At 41.1% G+C, this 16619-nt stretch overlaps 2 protein-coding genes across 7 annotated transcripts in view; one reads left to right on the top strand and one right to left on the bottom strand.

The window, feature by feature from the left end:
• Positions 1-16619, bottom strand: part of MOB3B (MOB kinase activator 3B) — a 119433-nt gene that overhangs the window by 40313 nt on the left and 62501 nt on the right. The window lies entirely within an intron of this gene.
• Positions 14493-16313, top strand: LOC138683809 (uncharacterized). Its single transcript, XM_069776307.1, has one exon. The coding sequence runs from the start codon at positions 14493-14495 to the stop codon at positions 16311-16313; it is 1821 nt and encodes a 606-aa protein (XP_069632408.1).

Raw genomic sequence — 16619 nt, 5'->3', positions numbered from 1 at the left:
ATGAACTGTGTAAAATACAGAGCACCTCATCTCAGACAGTGCTGCCAAAGGCAATTTAACTACTAGCACCTGGAATGAAGTCAGCTGTGCATTACTGAAAAAAGGACTACCAAGCAAATGGATGGAGAGCTTCAAATTACTGCGGACCCAGTTCTCTGATACATGGTTTACTAGCAGAGCTCTGATAGGTCAGTGTGCTGGCAGGCAAGGACAGACTTTCAGAAAGGGCTTCACTTTTGCATTTTGAAGGGTATCTCTAGGTACTGGGCTCAAGCTGTCTCCTCCATGGAACAAAAACATGAATAAATCATAGAGAAAATGGATTTCTTATTTCCTCCTGCTTACTCACAATAGACCTGTTTATATTTTTGATTTTTAAAATGATGAGGATGGCATCAATACTAGTCTCTTAAATCCTGCTCTCACCCTCAGGATTTCCAGTTCAGTGTGTGTCTTAAAACATTAGATCTTCATAAGAGTGAATAGGCCAGCCTGCCGACTTACCCTTTAGTGATGTTCCAGGAAGCTGAATGTTATGGAAATAATGTCTAATGTGGTGCAATTTGTTACAAGTATACTGGAGAACTCCACCTGTGACAGAAGACAGAGAGAGGCTCTAGAGTTTACATGCTCAAGGCATTATGCCTTTTTCTTTCCTCCTATCCCAGAGATAAACACAGCAGCAGTTGTGGTTCTTCTGACAGCAACAGCTTAACATGGCCGTGGAAAGTGGGACTGTTCAAAGAACAATGGCAATAAACTCATATATTTTCACAACAAGGAGTTCATTGCTAGTAACTGTAATGAGGTAAAACTGGTCTGCAAAGACCAAGTGCTTGATTTTCTCTGCTTGGATCACATAGTTCCATCAGAACAAGAGCAAAACACCAAGCAAAACATTTAATTTTTAACAATAACATAGTATGCACTAGTGGTGCACCACAAGAGGCTACTGCATGAGAAGTGGAAGCATGGGAAGGGATCTAGTTATGTGTTGTTATAAGTCTACACTTTCAGTACAGTGCCTTCATGTGCAAATACACATAGGCACTACCTAAACAATTGTGAACTTAGATGATATATTCTTTAGGCAAGCTGTTATTTGTGCATGCCCTGGGATCAGGTTCATCTATTACATTTAAGAATTAACACATGACTGTGAGGAAAAGAGAAAGTATCGAGGAGGCTCTGCAGCCCACCACTCAGATTCAGCATGGATCTGTGCTGGAAAATAGAACGACATTAAAAGAAAAATTATTACATACTGTGTTCAAAAACCCTCCTGCAATAAACATGCTATATCGAGGTTAAAAACCTAGATAGACTAGAACTGGTAAGAAGAAAGAGATGGCTGGCCATAACAGGCTGATACTACGGTGTAGTGTTGTTCAATATACAGTGCACAGAACTTCACATACTAATTTCTGTAACAAGTCATACTTTTTGGCTATACCATGGTTAGGAATCCACTCATTGTTTCCCAGAAATGTCACCTTTTGTATCAACAAAAAGTGAGTAAATATGAAAAAATGTTCAACAGTGGCACTGCATTAGTATGGACATTATTACACATTGCAGTATGTGCTTCTATGAAAACTGAATTAAGTTTACCCTGAACCCAATGGATACAACTGCATTGATCTCCACAGACTTGAGGTCATTGTAAGTCTGTTTATTTTTACTCTGAAAGCATCACCATGATTAGAGTCTTCCCCTCCTGCTCCTGATTCAGAACACATTTTCAGTGGGACTATTCCCAGGACAATGTGCTTATCAGTCTCGGGGTGTGGTCAACATATTCCAAACATTGTGAAGGCTGCAAGACATTAAAAAATGACTTTGTGCACAGACCTCTCCAAGGGCTTAGGAGATCATGCTGCCTTAGGGAGTATGGGGAACTCTTAAGACACCATCACAAGTGTTCCTACATGGACATTTTATCTTGCAGCACTTAAGCTCCTAGAAGCATTTGGCTATGTGAAAAATTGGACTGGTTTTATATAAATGTATACACAAAATCTTTTACTATCTATCCCAAAATTAAACACAAGGTTTGAGCCTTCATGATTCTGCAGAAAAAAAAGTTTGAAACATGAACTCTAAAGACAGAATCCAGAAGACTAAACAAAATAAATTCATTTAAAAATCTGCTCTTTGTCAGTTATTAAGACAAAAGTTCAGTCAAAAGGTGCGTTTTAAGTTGTGTTTAAGTTTGCATACAAGATGACTGAAGAGCACACAGAGACATCACACTGACCCCATTGTGTGTTCATTCATTCAAAACTTGCTATGGATTGTCCTTTACAAAAAGACTTTACTACAGTTTTAGAGTTCCTCCAGACCATTATTGAGTCACAGTAAGTCCCAACAGAAGTGTTGCCACTACTGTGGAGTGTATCACTTAAAACTTTATATATTTTTTTATATATATATAAATCAAGCTCTCCCTGAGTATAGATCATGAAGCAGTATGTACAGTCCGCAGTCTGTAATACTTTCACTTCCTGCCTAGCAGTAAACTTCAGGTTAAAATAAAGGCTGCATCAATCCCTGAATCTGAGACGTTTGTGGCACCCTGCCAACTCAAAAAATCTGTTTACAGCACTGGTATTTTCTGGATGCACTACTAGGCACCAAGAGGAGCTGCAGTATCTCCACTGAACTTTCTGGTGCAAAAGGGAGAACATGCAGCAGCTCTAGAAACACTAAAGAGAGAAGCGCAAGTGGAAAACATGTAGCCTTATTAATCAGCATACAGATCAACCTTCCAGATCCACTTACCTTTAAATTACTGTTTTCAGTTAAATTTAAGCTGTTCCAACTGAGAACATACCATTAAAACTTTCTCTTTATTTTTTTTCTGACAAAACCTCTGTGTGACAAGGGACAATTTCTGTCATTCTGATTTGTAATTGCTTTAGAAACCCCATAGTTTGGGGTGAAAGAGGAGATAACATGACCTCAGAAGGTAACTTCCCTAAACTGTTCTTTGAGTATGCAATTCCATTAAAGCATCACATTCCTGTTGTCAGAAAGCTTGGGGGGGTGGGGTGGGGGGTGTCAGTAAAAATAAGAAACACATAACTTAAGGACAGTTGATGGCAAGATTCCCTAATATTACCATTTCCCATTTCATGTCTTTGCTCTTGGGTGTTTACCTGAAGAGGGGTGGATGTAAGCACAGGCTTAATATCAAATATAGAAGGTAGGGCTTTGTGGAATCAGAGAGTTATGTCCCACCTGCTTTGTGCTTTCTTTGTGTAACTGCAGTGTTACAAAATTTCTTATCTTTCTATTACCTGCCTTGAAAATCTAAGATGAGTATTAGTAACAAAGCTAATAAGAGGGGGAGAAAAAAGCCTGTTGCACTCAGTGCTCAATGTAGCACTACATCCGCAACTCAAAAGATCTACTACACTGCCAAACATAATGGAGATTTTCAGCTTACCATCCACAAATGTGTCTGTCTTCTCTGAAACTTACAGCTCAGGCAGACAGACCATGGGGCATAGCAAATCAATTGGCTGTTACCGCTTCAACCTGTCACACCAATCCCTTCACATACTTTGCTATTATTATGACATGTATGTCTGATCTAAAACTCAGATCAGAGCTGGTTCACTGTAATGTGCTGAAAGGTGCAGCAGTTTGGGTACTGGTTCACAAGCAGGCCACAAGGGAAGGCACTGTCTGTCAGAAGGGCACAATGGACAACTCAGAACAGCAGCAGCTTGGGGTGTGTTGCTTCCATTTGTTTCTGCCTGTTTGTCCAAGCCAAATTAGATGTAGAGGTGAATACTTTACATCCAAAGGCCTAATGAAGAATAAAAAATTTACTTCAGAAGTAACATGAAAACAAGTGTTCTGGTTCAGGCCAGTATTCTATATATGATGCTTTCTCCTAATGACCTCCTTGCCTTTGATCACTTTCTGCTCAAGCAATTTGCTGAGCCTACCGTAGCCTGCAATAGATCTCTCTTCAAACTGCCTCTCCAGCTACCCCTTAAACCCGCCTGTAGTTCTTCCACTTACATCTTCCTTTGGCAAAGTGCTCTGCAGTCTGCCTGGCACTGTGTTTCTTGTATGTCTCACTCTCCTTGGTGAGTTCTTGGCTTGGAAGAGGCAGTAGACAGGCAAACCCTGCCTGCAATGCTCGTACCATATCCTGCTCGTCAGCTCACCTCTTTTCTATGGAGACATGTCTAAGTCAACTCCTCTGTTCCTAACTCAGAAGTGTTCCTATACCTTTGCTCATCCTCGTTGCCCTCTCTGAAACTTTTCCAGTTTTAACCTTACCTTCTCTGTGATTAGAGAACTGCAAAAAGGTGTGGGAGAAACAGGGATTTACACAGGTGCATATTATGCTTTTTGGTTTGCTCCCAATTTATTTCATAGTAATTCTTAACGTTTGGTTGGCACTGAACTTTCTTAATCTGCATGGTAACAGTTGCCTCAGAGATGATAATTTTACAGAGAAACCAGGACTGTTTTCCCACAGCAACACTTCTTACTTTTCTACACTTAATTGTATCTGCTTTTTTATTGCTTAGTTACTGTCTCACAGTATTGCCTTCTGCAATCCTTCAAAGTCAGTTTCTGTCCTGCTACCTTGAATAACTTTGTAACATCAGCAAATGTTATCACCTGGTTGCTCACCCTTTTTTCCAGCTTACCTATGTTAAGGAATCAAAGTCCCACCATGTCAGGCTTCAGAACTCTACAGCTGACCTTCTTCAGTTCCACAGCGGAAGAATTCAACTATTTACTCCTACACTTTGCTTTCTTTTCTAGTCAATATTTTATGCATTTATCACCTGCAGTCTTAACATTGCAAAGTAGCTATTAGTATGCAAATACCATAATTGTATCATGATCAAGAGACCACTTTTTTCAAGGGGATTCATCAAAAATGGATAAAGAACAAGGACTAGATAGGGAAAACCCTTCATATACAGTGTTCTTTAATTGGGTTAGTTCTTAAAAAACAACAGAAAAACCCTGTACATATTAGAAGGTAAACTGAGATAGTTTATGTGACAAGGTGCCAGAAGTGAGTCAAAGAAAATCAAGTCATCCTGAAACAAATTTTCCAGACAAAGAGAAACTAATGTACACAAGAAGATGACTCTGTGATGATGGCTCTACTGAAAATAGACATAGTTTTTTGAAACTCTTTCTGTTGGCTACAGCCATACCCATATAGGACCAGTTATCCAGACCATTGCAAAAATGCAGTCTGTCCTGGTTTCAGCTGGGACAGAGTTAATTTTCTTCCTAGTAGCTGGTACAGTGCTGTATTTTGAATTTAGTATGAGAACAATGTTGGTAACACACTGTTGTTTTAGTTATTGTTAAGTAGTGCTTACTTGCCAGGTGTGAGGACACAAAAGGTAATCAAGGAGATGGATTTCGCTAATAAAAATAATGTTTGGGTCAATTGATTCAAAAGACAAAACAAAACACCAGCAAGGCAGGTCAACAGGGTAATACTGAACACCTAATTCCTTAAGTAAGGCAACAGTAGGAGAGTTAATTGTCCCACACCCTGCAGTAACACCTCATTAACCTGAATGGTTAGATTTTTCTGGGAAGAAAAGACCAATTTCAGTTGCCACTGGAGTACAATCTACCTCAGCTGTCTCTGGCTTGTTGCTCCTTATTCTGTTAGCTGACGCACTTAATAATTAATCCCTTGGCCCGCTTGACTTTCTTTGGCAGTTATTCATAGTCAGACAACCATGGCAGTTTAACCATTTTCTGCTATTTCAACTTAGTGCACAGGTGTATGGCATCACTAAGAACTAATCTGGTGCCGTCCTGTGTAAGGGTTTTGTCAACAGCTCCTCCCACTTTCCAGATCACAGAAAACTCTTACAACTTTCCTGCTGCTCTTTATTCTTTCAGACAGTAAAGTTTCACCACAGTGCTGGAAGCTAATATTAAGTATGGCCTTAGATTCAGCGATTGTCCATTGCCCTGAATCACGTGCTGCCTCTTATACATTCCAAACATCCAGAAAGCAAGGTTTCTTCAAAGAATCACTCATTTCTGGCATTCACACATGACATGCTCAAATTATTAATAATTTCTGAGATTTTAAAAGCTACTCTAAGTTCTCCTTTTTCCTTTGAGACCATCAAAGCTAAAAGTAAACATTCAGAGAGTTTTGCACTTCTGCTTCAAAAATATTTTGAGTAAAAAAACATTCAAAATGCAGACGATGTTCAAAAACAACTGAAATATAAATTGGAAACTTTGTGGCTGTCTCGCTTGGGAAAATCATGTTAGTAACAAGGCAGTTTGTGGAGTTCAAACGTGGTACGCAGATGGAAAGTTTAATAGGTATCTTTAAGTACCATTTATTGATTTTACAGCTTGTCCCTGGCCAACAAGGGGAAGTGGGCCATTAAAGATGTTGTGCTAAGAAAGAACCATCTGCCAAAGCCAGCAGAGTCTGGCTGGTTGAATTAGCAGCTGGAGTCTACAGCTGAGAGTACTCATGCTCATTTCTTTGTCTGTCTCAGTCACCAGGAATTAACAATAGAAAGTTTAAAAAAGAAAGCAGTGTCCATTTTGCTCAGCAAAGAGTATTGGAAGTTCACAGGGGAAGACAACTACTCACGTTTTTGGGATCATATTATGACAAATAGGTTTTAAGTCAACACTTCAGTCCCAGGGGAACAGGATTGGTGGTGTAAATTCACAGCTTTGAATTCCTATCTAGGTGATTAAATCTAGACCACATGAACATAGACATTATAGAGGAAAATGCTGGAGACACATAGCAGCCCAACAGAGCCAAAATATAAACAAGAGAAAGACATTGTTCACTGCCATTTTATTCAAGAAGAAAATATTATTAAAATCAAATATGGTTTCATTATAATTACGTAAGAAAAAAAAAGTCAAATTAATCTGTAGCTAGTAAGCCTGATCTTCAATATCCTATGCTTTTTGTAATCAGCCACACTACTGTGAAGGCAATTTTCAGTTTTAAATAATTCAAACTTAATCTGTGATTTGATTCATAGTCTATGTTTCCATCCTATCTTTTTTTATTTTTCTACAAGACACTGGTCTATCATCCAAGAAATATTTTATGAACAAGTAAGGGTGTATAACTAGCTACAATCTGGGAGGTTTTACAGAAACTGATTTTGTTTGCCACACTTTCTGTTATCCCTCCCCAGAGAATCACTTGCCTGTGTCTCCCAGCACTGCTCCTGGCACTTCTGAATGGCGGTCAGCTATGCCATCCCAAGGGGTTTTGAAAGAAGGGGGCTGCCATCCACCAGTTACAGCAAGGAACATTTTGGCAGGGTGTGTTTCAGGCTAGTTTACCATCTATGATAATACAACAAAATTCCACTTAAAAGGTAGTTATAAGCACATCAGAAATTGTAATGCTTGTTGTAAGAAATCACATTATAAATATTGGTGGATACGACTGGAGGGCTGCAATGGAGGGATGCAGGCTTTTAAGGAAGGAGGGGCAGGGAAGGCAAGGAGGGGAGCAATCTGCTGTGTAGAGCACTGGGAATGCAAAGAGCTCTGCCTTGGGACAGGTCAGGAGACAGTCAAGAGCTTCTGTGTCAAGATTAGCAGGCAGACCAACATAGGCACTGTTGTGGTAGGGATCTGCTGTAGACTGCCTGCTCAGGAAAAAGTAGTAGATAAGGCATTCTGCAAACAAGAGGAAGAAGTTTAACAGTCATAGCCTCTGGTTCTCAAGGGGAACTTTAACCCAATTACTATCTGCTGGAAGGACAGTCCAGCAGGGCTCAAGCAATCTAGGAGACTTCTTGAGTGCATTGCAGCCTCCTGGCACAGGTAGTGGAGGAGCCAATAAGGAAAGGTGCTCTGCCAGACCTGATACTTAATGAAGAAGGAAGAAGCGGTGGGGGACATGAAAGTTCGAGTCAGCCTTGGCTGCAGTGATCATGAGGTGGTGGAGGTCAGGATCCTAAGAGGAGACAGGAGGGCAAAAATGAAGTCCACAGCCTTGGATTACACGAAAGCACATTTCAACTCTTCAGAGATCTGCTTGGAAGAATCCTATGGGATAATCCTACAGATAAGAAGGGTCCAGTAGGGCTCGCTGATAATCAAGGATCACCTCCTCTGAGCTCAAGAAAGGTCTGTCCTGCAGATAGAAAATCAAGCAAATGTTGCAGGAGGCCTGCAGTATGAGCAAGTTGCTCCTAACTGGAGTTGACTCTGGCAAGGCATGTGAACAGCTACAATAAAGGATTTTACAAGTACATAAACAGCAAAAGGAAAACTAGGGAAAATGTGGGTCTGCTGCTGAATGGGGCACAGGAACTGGTGACAAATGATACAGAAGAAGGTCAAGGTACTCAATGCCTTCTTGGGCTCAGTCTTTACTAATAAGATTGGCCTTCAGAAATCCAAGGCCCCTGAGACTAGAGGGAAAGTATGGAAAAAAGAAGAATTACCCCTAGTGAATGAGGACTAGGTTAGGGAAAAGTTAAACAAATGGGACATACATAAGCCCATGGGGCCTGAAGGGATGCACCCACAAGTGCTGATGGAACTGTCTGTCACTGCAAGGCTACTCTTGACTACCTTTGAAAGGTCATGGTGACTGGAGGACGTTCCTGGAAACTGGGAGAAAGCAAGTATCACTCCTATCTTCAAGAAGGGCAAGTGGGAAGATGCCGGGAACTCCAGGTCAGTCAGCCTCACCTCAGTCCCTAGGAAGGTGTTGGGAGAAAATCCTCCTGGAGGGCATCTCCAAATACATGAAGGACAAGAAGCTCATTGGGAGTAGTCAAAATGGATTTACAAGGTGAAACCACACTTATCTAACCTGATGGCCTTCACAATGAGGTCATTAGGTAGGCAGATAATGGGGAAAGCAGTTGATGTTATTGACTCTAGTGAAGCCACTGCATCCTATAATATCATAATAGACAAGCTGACAAAGTATGGGTTAGATAACTGGACAATAATGTGGACTGAAAACGGGCTAAACTGCTGGACCTAGAGCGCTGTTATCAGTGGCACTAAGTCCAGCTGAAGGCAAGTCACTAGCTGTGTACCTCAGGATTCAATACTGGTGTGTGACGGATGCACTCAACCCCACCTTAACCAAACCAGCAGTAGGTTGGTACAGGCTCCAGAGGAGGTAAAGGCCTGAGCGGTAGCTGGGCCAAGAACTCCTCTAGGAAACCCACAAAGGAGCAGAGTGACACAGTGAGCATCGATGCATATGATCTTGGAACACCAACCATGCGATTAACACATGAATACCAGGCGGCTTTTCCAAGACTCAATTTATCAAGGAACAAAGAAAACTGTGGGTACAAGGAGTCTCATGCATACCTTTCCCATTGTATGTAATTTGACTACAAGCCAACCACTTTATTCCATAAATATGACAGCCTAAGTGAGCATTCTTTGAGCTCTCCCTGCTAGGCAGCGTGGCTGCATGGCGGCGATCTCGCCTTGAGCTGGGACACCTCTCAAGGTTGCTCCTCGAGGCAGAGACCTTCTACCAATGACAGATCTTTGGATGAGCCCAATTTGAGTTCTCCCTGAACTGCAACCAGACTGCACGCCAGGCGACTCTCCCCTTGAGCAGGGATGCCTCTCAAGGTTTGAGATTCCTTACCTGAGACTAAGAACCTTCCTTACCCAAGGTGGAGAGACCCCTTACTCACAACAGATCCTCGGTAAGTGACTGACAGCATGCCAAATTAATACTAATGAAACATTACTAGTCCATGTAGCTACTCAATATTCATTATTATAAACTTCGTATAGATCATTCCGTTAGACATAAACCGTTGACCAAGTCTGAGACTAAGTCTGGATCCAGCCGCACCTAGACTCCTCTCTGAGAAGGAGTCTAGAAAGCAAGGGGGTCCACTCTGAACCTCGTGACTCAACGGGAGGGTCTCCCTTACCCTTTTGTGCCTCTGGTCTCTGTGTGAATCATTCTAATTCAACTCAATTTTCCTTTGTATGCTTTTTTCCATGCAGTAGTTAATAGAGTGAACCTTGCCATCAAACTTTGTTAAGTTGCACTTCTACAACATCATATTAAAACCATTTTTGCTAATACCTTTGACACTGATTCTTTAAGTGATCTAAATCACTCATATGTGACAAACTGGCATAGTTGGCAGGATCCTAAATTTGATTCGCAGCAAACTGGTGTAGTTGGCAGGATGGCAAGTAGTATCACTGATTACTTATGGAAGCATGGAATAAGTCTGATCCCAAATTCTCAGAAGAATGGGCTTGTGACCACTGGCATGACTGGGGTGTTATTGAGGAACAATTATAATTAGCAAGAGGAAATATTAACGATGGTAAAGTAAAAGGAATTATTTATAAAATGTTAGGCACCTGCCTAGAAGCTGTGTGTCAGGATAAGAAAAACCAAAACAGAGAGAGACAAGATCTGAGAGAGGAAATAGAAGGCATAAAGGTAGCCGAGTTATTACCGTCCCTGCAAATTGAACAGCTACAGAAGCAGTTACAGGAAGAAAATGAGAAAATACAAAAGTTGGAAGAAAAGATCGAGATGATGCTCTTGTGGGTCCCACACCTGTCTAACCCCATGCAAATTAGGAAACTAATAGTGTCCCCAGAGGACTGGGACGGTGATATTTGGGGTGATCCTGGTGACTATGATGAGGGAAAGGATGACCCCTTGTTCCCCCCAGTTTCCTCTGAATATGAGGATAGATGCATCATTAGAGCAGAATACATTCTGATTCCTGTTGGTCCCTGAGGACAACTGGTGAAACTTCTAATAGATACAGCAGCACAAAGTTCAATACTAACACAACAGGATGCTGAGAAGCTGGGTGTGTAACCCAGACAGCAGAGAGTTAAAGTCACTGGAGTTAATGGAGCAAATGTTATTTGCCAAACCACAAAAGGTGATTTATGGCTCCCAGGCGAGAAGCGCATGTTGTGTACTCGCTTTGCAGTTAAAGATCAAAATGAAAGTATTTTGGGTTTCGATGTTTTAAACAGATGAAACCGGCACCTGCTGGGTGACAGTGTGTGGTCCTTTGGTTCAAAATTTGACCCTAACCCTGATAGAAATTGGGAGGCTACAGTGTGTGTTCTTCATGCAGCCCCTGCACTCCCTGATTCAATACCCAATTTCTGCTGCAGCACGAAATGGAATTTCTGAGGTAATAGGAGACTTGGAAAAACAGCATATTATTTCCAGAACCCACTCCCCATACAATTCACCAGTCTAGCGAATCTCAAAAACAGATTGGAGGTGGCATCTAACAACTGATTATCAGTGCTTAAATGCCAACACAGCCCCACTAACGGCTGCAGTACCCAATATTGCAACTTTAATAGCCACACCACAAGCAGCCACACACTCATGGATGCCAGTGCTAGATGTGAAAGATAAGCTCTTTATGGTCCCCTTACAGGAGGAGAATAAAAAGAAATCTGCTTTTACTTGGGAAGGTATACAATACACCTTTAGCAGACTCCCACAGGGGTACAAACATTCACCCATGATTGCTCATGCTCTGCTTGCTGAACTTTTACAGACAGTCTCAGTCCTCCAAGATGTGAGACTGTACCAAGGTATAGATGATATTCTAATCAGAGGAACTTCCCCTGAAAAGGTGGAGGAAGCTGCAGCAGCAATGTGGCAAGCATTACATAAAGCAGAAGTTGAGATCCTACCCGAGAAATGTTGGGCACCAAGTAGAGAAGTAAAGTTTTTAGGTACTTGGTGGGTAGCAGGCAGTGCAGTGATTCCTCCAGATACCTTAAGAAAAATCAAACAGCTGTGAATGCCCCACTCTAGGAAAGAGTAAGAACAGTTAATGGGAACTTTAGGATATTGGAGAAAACACGTACCTGGATTTTCTATCATTGTTCGACCACTGTACTCACTTTTACAAAAGAGAAAACCATGGAAACGGAACCCAGAACATGAAGACACTTTCAAAACCCTAATACAGGATTTAAAAACGTATCAGTCATTGGAACCAGTACACATAGCCTAATGGGGTTTTGCTGAATATGGTACTTACTGTAACCTCTTCCAAATTGGCCATCACAGACCAAAGACATCTTTATTATTCAGCTTGACTGCATTTAAAGAGACAGAACAGAGATACTCTGAATGGGAAAAGGGACTTTTGTCTTTAGTCCAAGCAGTAAAACAAGTTGAAAAAATATGTCAGAAATAGCCTGTGCAAACCAGAGGACCATTTAATTTGCCAGAAGCAATCCTAAAGGAGACTGCTCCCCCAGAAGGAGTTGCACAAAAATCTATAGTCAGAAAATGGTATGCCTGCTTGACAGGAATTGCAGAGGAAATTACATTAACTGAAGGACATACTAAAGTTTCCAAATTACAGATGCCTATAAATGCAGATCCATTAGTGTTACAACAACTTTTTAAACCCTCACCAATTTTAGATGCACCTCCCCTCACCGAGGAAACACCAACACAAGACATTTGGTTCACTGATACCTCAGCAAAAAGAATAAATTGTAAATGGCAATATAAGCCTGCTGCATTAAACATTACCACTGGCAAACAACTAGAAGAAGGTGAAGGTATAGTGCACAAGTAGGAGAATTAAGAGCAGTTGTTTTAGCAGCACAGAATGGAGCAAAAGTCATATATGTAGACTCCTATGCTGTGTGGACTGGCACCACACAATGGCTCTGTCGATGGGAATCCCTGAACTGGGAAATAAACAGATCTCAAGTTTGGAGAACTCAAGATTGGCAGCTATTACTAAATATAGCCAGAAAAACACCATTCAAGATGGGATGGGTAAAAGCTTATGCCAATGAAATAAACCATCCACAAACTGGTACTAAAAGGTGGATGCACTGACTAAAACTAGGAAAATAAAAATAGGGAACTGCTTAAATCCTGAGTAGTATCGGTTGGGAAATGACTACATCAAAAATTAGGTCACACAGGTAAAGAAGTGCTTTACTTTACTGCATAGAGCACAGGTTGGCCTCTAGACAGGAAAACTTGTGAAGTTATTCTCACAGAATGTCCTCAACGTAGATTAAAATTACAAACAAATCGCCCTGCTAAAGCACCACTGCTACATATCAATCAAGGAAAAACTTTGTGGTCTACATGGCAGATTGATTATATTGGGCCATTAAAACCCTCTGCAGGGCATTGATACATCCTCACAGGAGTGGAAGTAGTCTCCAGCTTGCTGATGGCAACTAAGTGCCAAAAGGCTGATGGACAAAATACGGTACGAGGGCTATTGTCCTGGTTCTCAAGTCTACCTACACTTGATGTCATCCAAAGTGATAAAGGCTTGCACTTCTCATGTAAGGAAGTGCTGGAATGGGCAAACCAAGAAGAAATTCAATGGGTATTCCACACCCCATATTATCCTCAATCAAATGGGATGGTAGAAAGAGCTAATGGCTTATTGAAAAAGAGCCTTAAGCCACACAAGGCCCAGTGCGATATTCAACTTTTCAAAGTACTCCACCAACTGAATAATCAGTATGGGCCCACTGGGAGCCCTGGGAGCCAAGCATTCTTTGCAAAAGCTGAGTCTAATGCTCCACCTTCTGATGAAATAAAATATCCAACAGCGTTAAAGCCAGGACAACCTGTCATTGTGAATTTACCACAAATTGGAACTGTACCTATGACTCTAACTAAACCTCGTGGCCCACTTGCTTGGGAAGCTACTGATAGCAGTGGTGCAAAACACAGAATTAGTACACAGCAGATTCTTCCTTCTTTCTAACAGGGTAAACTGCCTGGAAAACCCCACCAAGACTAGTCTATTTTACTTTTTTGTCTTGCAGCCTCCTCCAAGATGAAAGTAAGATACATCATCCTACTGCTGTTGAAGATTTCGGTAATACTTGCTTCCCCACGAACGCCCGCCTGTCTCAATTTAATCATCAATCAGGAAATCAGACGCAATTGTGTCAATACAGATAAGCATCCTGTCTTGTTATTAACAGACAATACCATAAACGTGACTTGTGAAACCCAACCACCTGTTAAGGGATGTATTTATGTTATGATTATTCATAATAACTCTCACATGCCACATAGAAACTGCTTTAATGTAAGTCATTGCTCAATACATGAGACAGTGAAACGACATGATCTTGAAATATCATGCAGCTGGAACACTCTAAAGAGACGCAATCTAATACTAGGATCGGTATCTCTCAGAATCACTAAACCTGTCATGATGACATCAGTGCCTACTTTGAATACTCCCCCAGTTTTACTGCGAAGTCTTACTGAAAAATCCCTAGAGTGGCCATGGTCTCAAGCTTGTGTTAAGTATACCAGGACTATGGGAACGCTCCCTAATGGGAGAAATTTAAATCTTTCCACTGTGGTTATGCATGGAACAGAAGTATACTTAGAAAATGAATGGAGCTGGGATAGAAACGAAACAGATGTTAATAAAGTTCCGCAACTTTGGGGAACGGCAGGGAAAGAAATCAAAATAGGATGTAGGATGATCAATGGCTCTACCCACGAGAAGGCAACTGAGATTTCTGTGCACAACATTGCATCAAACACTGAAGATACAAAACATTGTGCCTCTGAAAGATTTGACTGTTGGTACAATTTTACCTTAGTGCAACCTGTTTTTGTAATCTGCCTCTGGGCTCACAAGGATGTAGGACTATCATTTAAATTTAAAATAGACATTACAGAGCCTAGCACAACATCTGCCAATCCTCACTTAACATCCACCCCAACTGTAAAGGATAAGAAAGGTCTATCCCCTCGAATTTCTAAAATTGGACCCTATGCCATCAAATACACAGGCCAGCAACAAGTGCTACTTAATCCATCATGGTCCCTCAAACGAGTGGAACTATCAATGCAGGTTAATATCTCTGCAATTAAACCTAGCTGCTTACCATTCCTGAACAGATCTTATACAGGATGGTTAGCGTGGTTGCATGGGCGAACCCTCACCTCCCCAAAACGATCAAGGAGAGATGTGACTGGCATCCTGGGGACAGGATTAGGAGCATTAAACAGCATGGACGCTGAAGTTTTAGCAAACGAAATAAGCTCAGCAGCAAGTAATTTACACAAGTTAGAACATCCATTGCAATCTTCTCTGGTGGCATTGCAAACTAACCAACGGTTCTCATCTGATATATTACCCCAATGGGAAAGAATGAATGAAAAGGACCACCAACTAATTGTGAATGCACTAGGTGCAGCCCAAATTAATGTCTCTCTCGCTCTTAGTTGTATTCAGGCTCAACTGTGGGTACAATCTACTGTGGCAGCAATTGTAAGGGAAGGTGAAGAGGGCACCTTACCCACTGAAATTCAAAAGGTAATCTTGGATAATGCAACTAAATTTGAAAGGGAATTCCAATCCTGGTGGTGTCTAGTTAATTTCACCTATGACCCTACCAACAGTAAAGCCACAGCTTTTGTTTTGACAGTACGCAATGCTTCGGTATACACCATATACCCAATCGTTGCGCTGGGATTAAATCACCATGGAACTGTCCTCTATCCATTAGAACACAGAGTATGGGCCCGACAAAATGGGAACAAATGGCAAACTGTCGATGTTGATGCATGTGTCGTACAGGAACAACAGGGATTTATTTGTGAAAGTAATACCATTAAGGCCCAAGACATTTGTCTTGACACTGAACATAATATTTGTCATTTTGAAATACATCCTGATGAAACCCCTGAGACTGTACTTGTATATGTTGGAAATGGATGTATTTGTATGAGAACCCTTTGTGATTCTGTATTTGTAGACAACACCACTGTAGAGACAAATAATCATTCCAATATCTGTATTTGTAATTTTAGCAGAATTAGGGGATGCGACTTTAACTATTCAGCTCCTGTCACAACCTACCAATTGCTACAATCTAACTATATATCATATCAAGATTTACTACCTACCCCCATTGGAATGAATCTTACATTGGTAAGAGAACTGTTGCAACATGATGACCTGAGTCAATTGCTAAAACGAATCCAGAACAACAGACAAAGAACCCTGATTACCATCCATCATGATGCAGAGAAGATACACCATGTCCTAGAAAAACTGAAGAAGGATAGAGAACTTCATTCATGGGACACCTTATTCGGATGGTCACCGACAGCAACAGGAACTTTGAATTTCATGCTTCATCCCATTGTGATTTTGTTAGCTCTAACAATATTGTGCTTATCACTCATAATCATTTTATATGTAAAGGTTTGGTACATAATGAAGCAAATACTCCCTGTTCATCGCAAGAAATCACCCAATAATGTAATTAATAGTAACATTTTATACTAAAAAAAAAAGCTGTTTGCTTACCATGGATCTGCAAGCGTGACAACATACTATACAATTAACATTAATTTTGGCACTTAAACTAAACAGCTTATCAAATAATTGGACTCTTACCACTGATCTGCAAGACGCCACATATTTATGACATAGAGGCAAGAGGTAACGGTACCACCACTCTATGAGTTGATAAAGTGGATTGACTGTAGTCACGGGGTGGAGTGTGACGGATGCACTCAACCCCACCTTAACCAAACCAGCAGTAGGTTGGTACAGGCTCCAGAGGAGGTAAAGGCCTGAGCGGTAGCTGGG

Source organism: Haliaeetus albicilla, chromosome Z (genome assembly GCF_947461875.1).
Source record: "Haliaeetus albicilla chromosome Z, bHalAlb1.1, whole genome shotgun sequence".
NCBI classification, from domain to species: domain Eukaryota; kingdom Metazoa; phylum Chordata; class Aves; order Accipitriformes; family Accipitridae; genus Haliaeetus; species Haliaeetus albicilla.
This window is presented reverse-complemented; position numbering and strand designations above follow the sequence as displayed.

Coding starts and splice junctions, on each gene's coding strand:
- LOC138683809 (XM_069776307.1), top strand. CDS start 14,493: ATGATCAATGGCTCTACCCACGAGAAGGCAACTGAGATTTCTGTGCAC.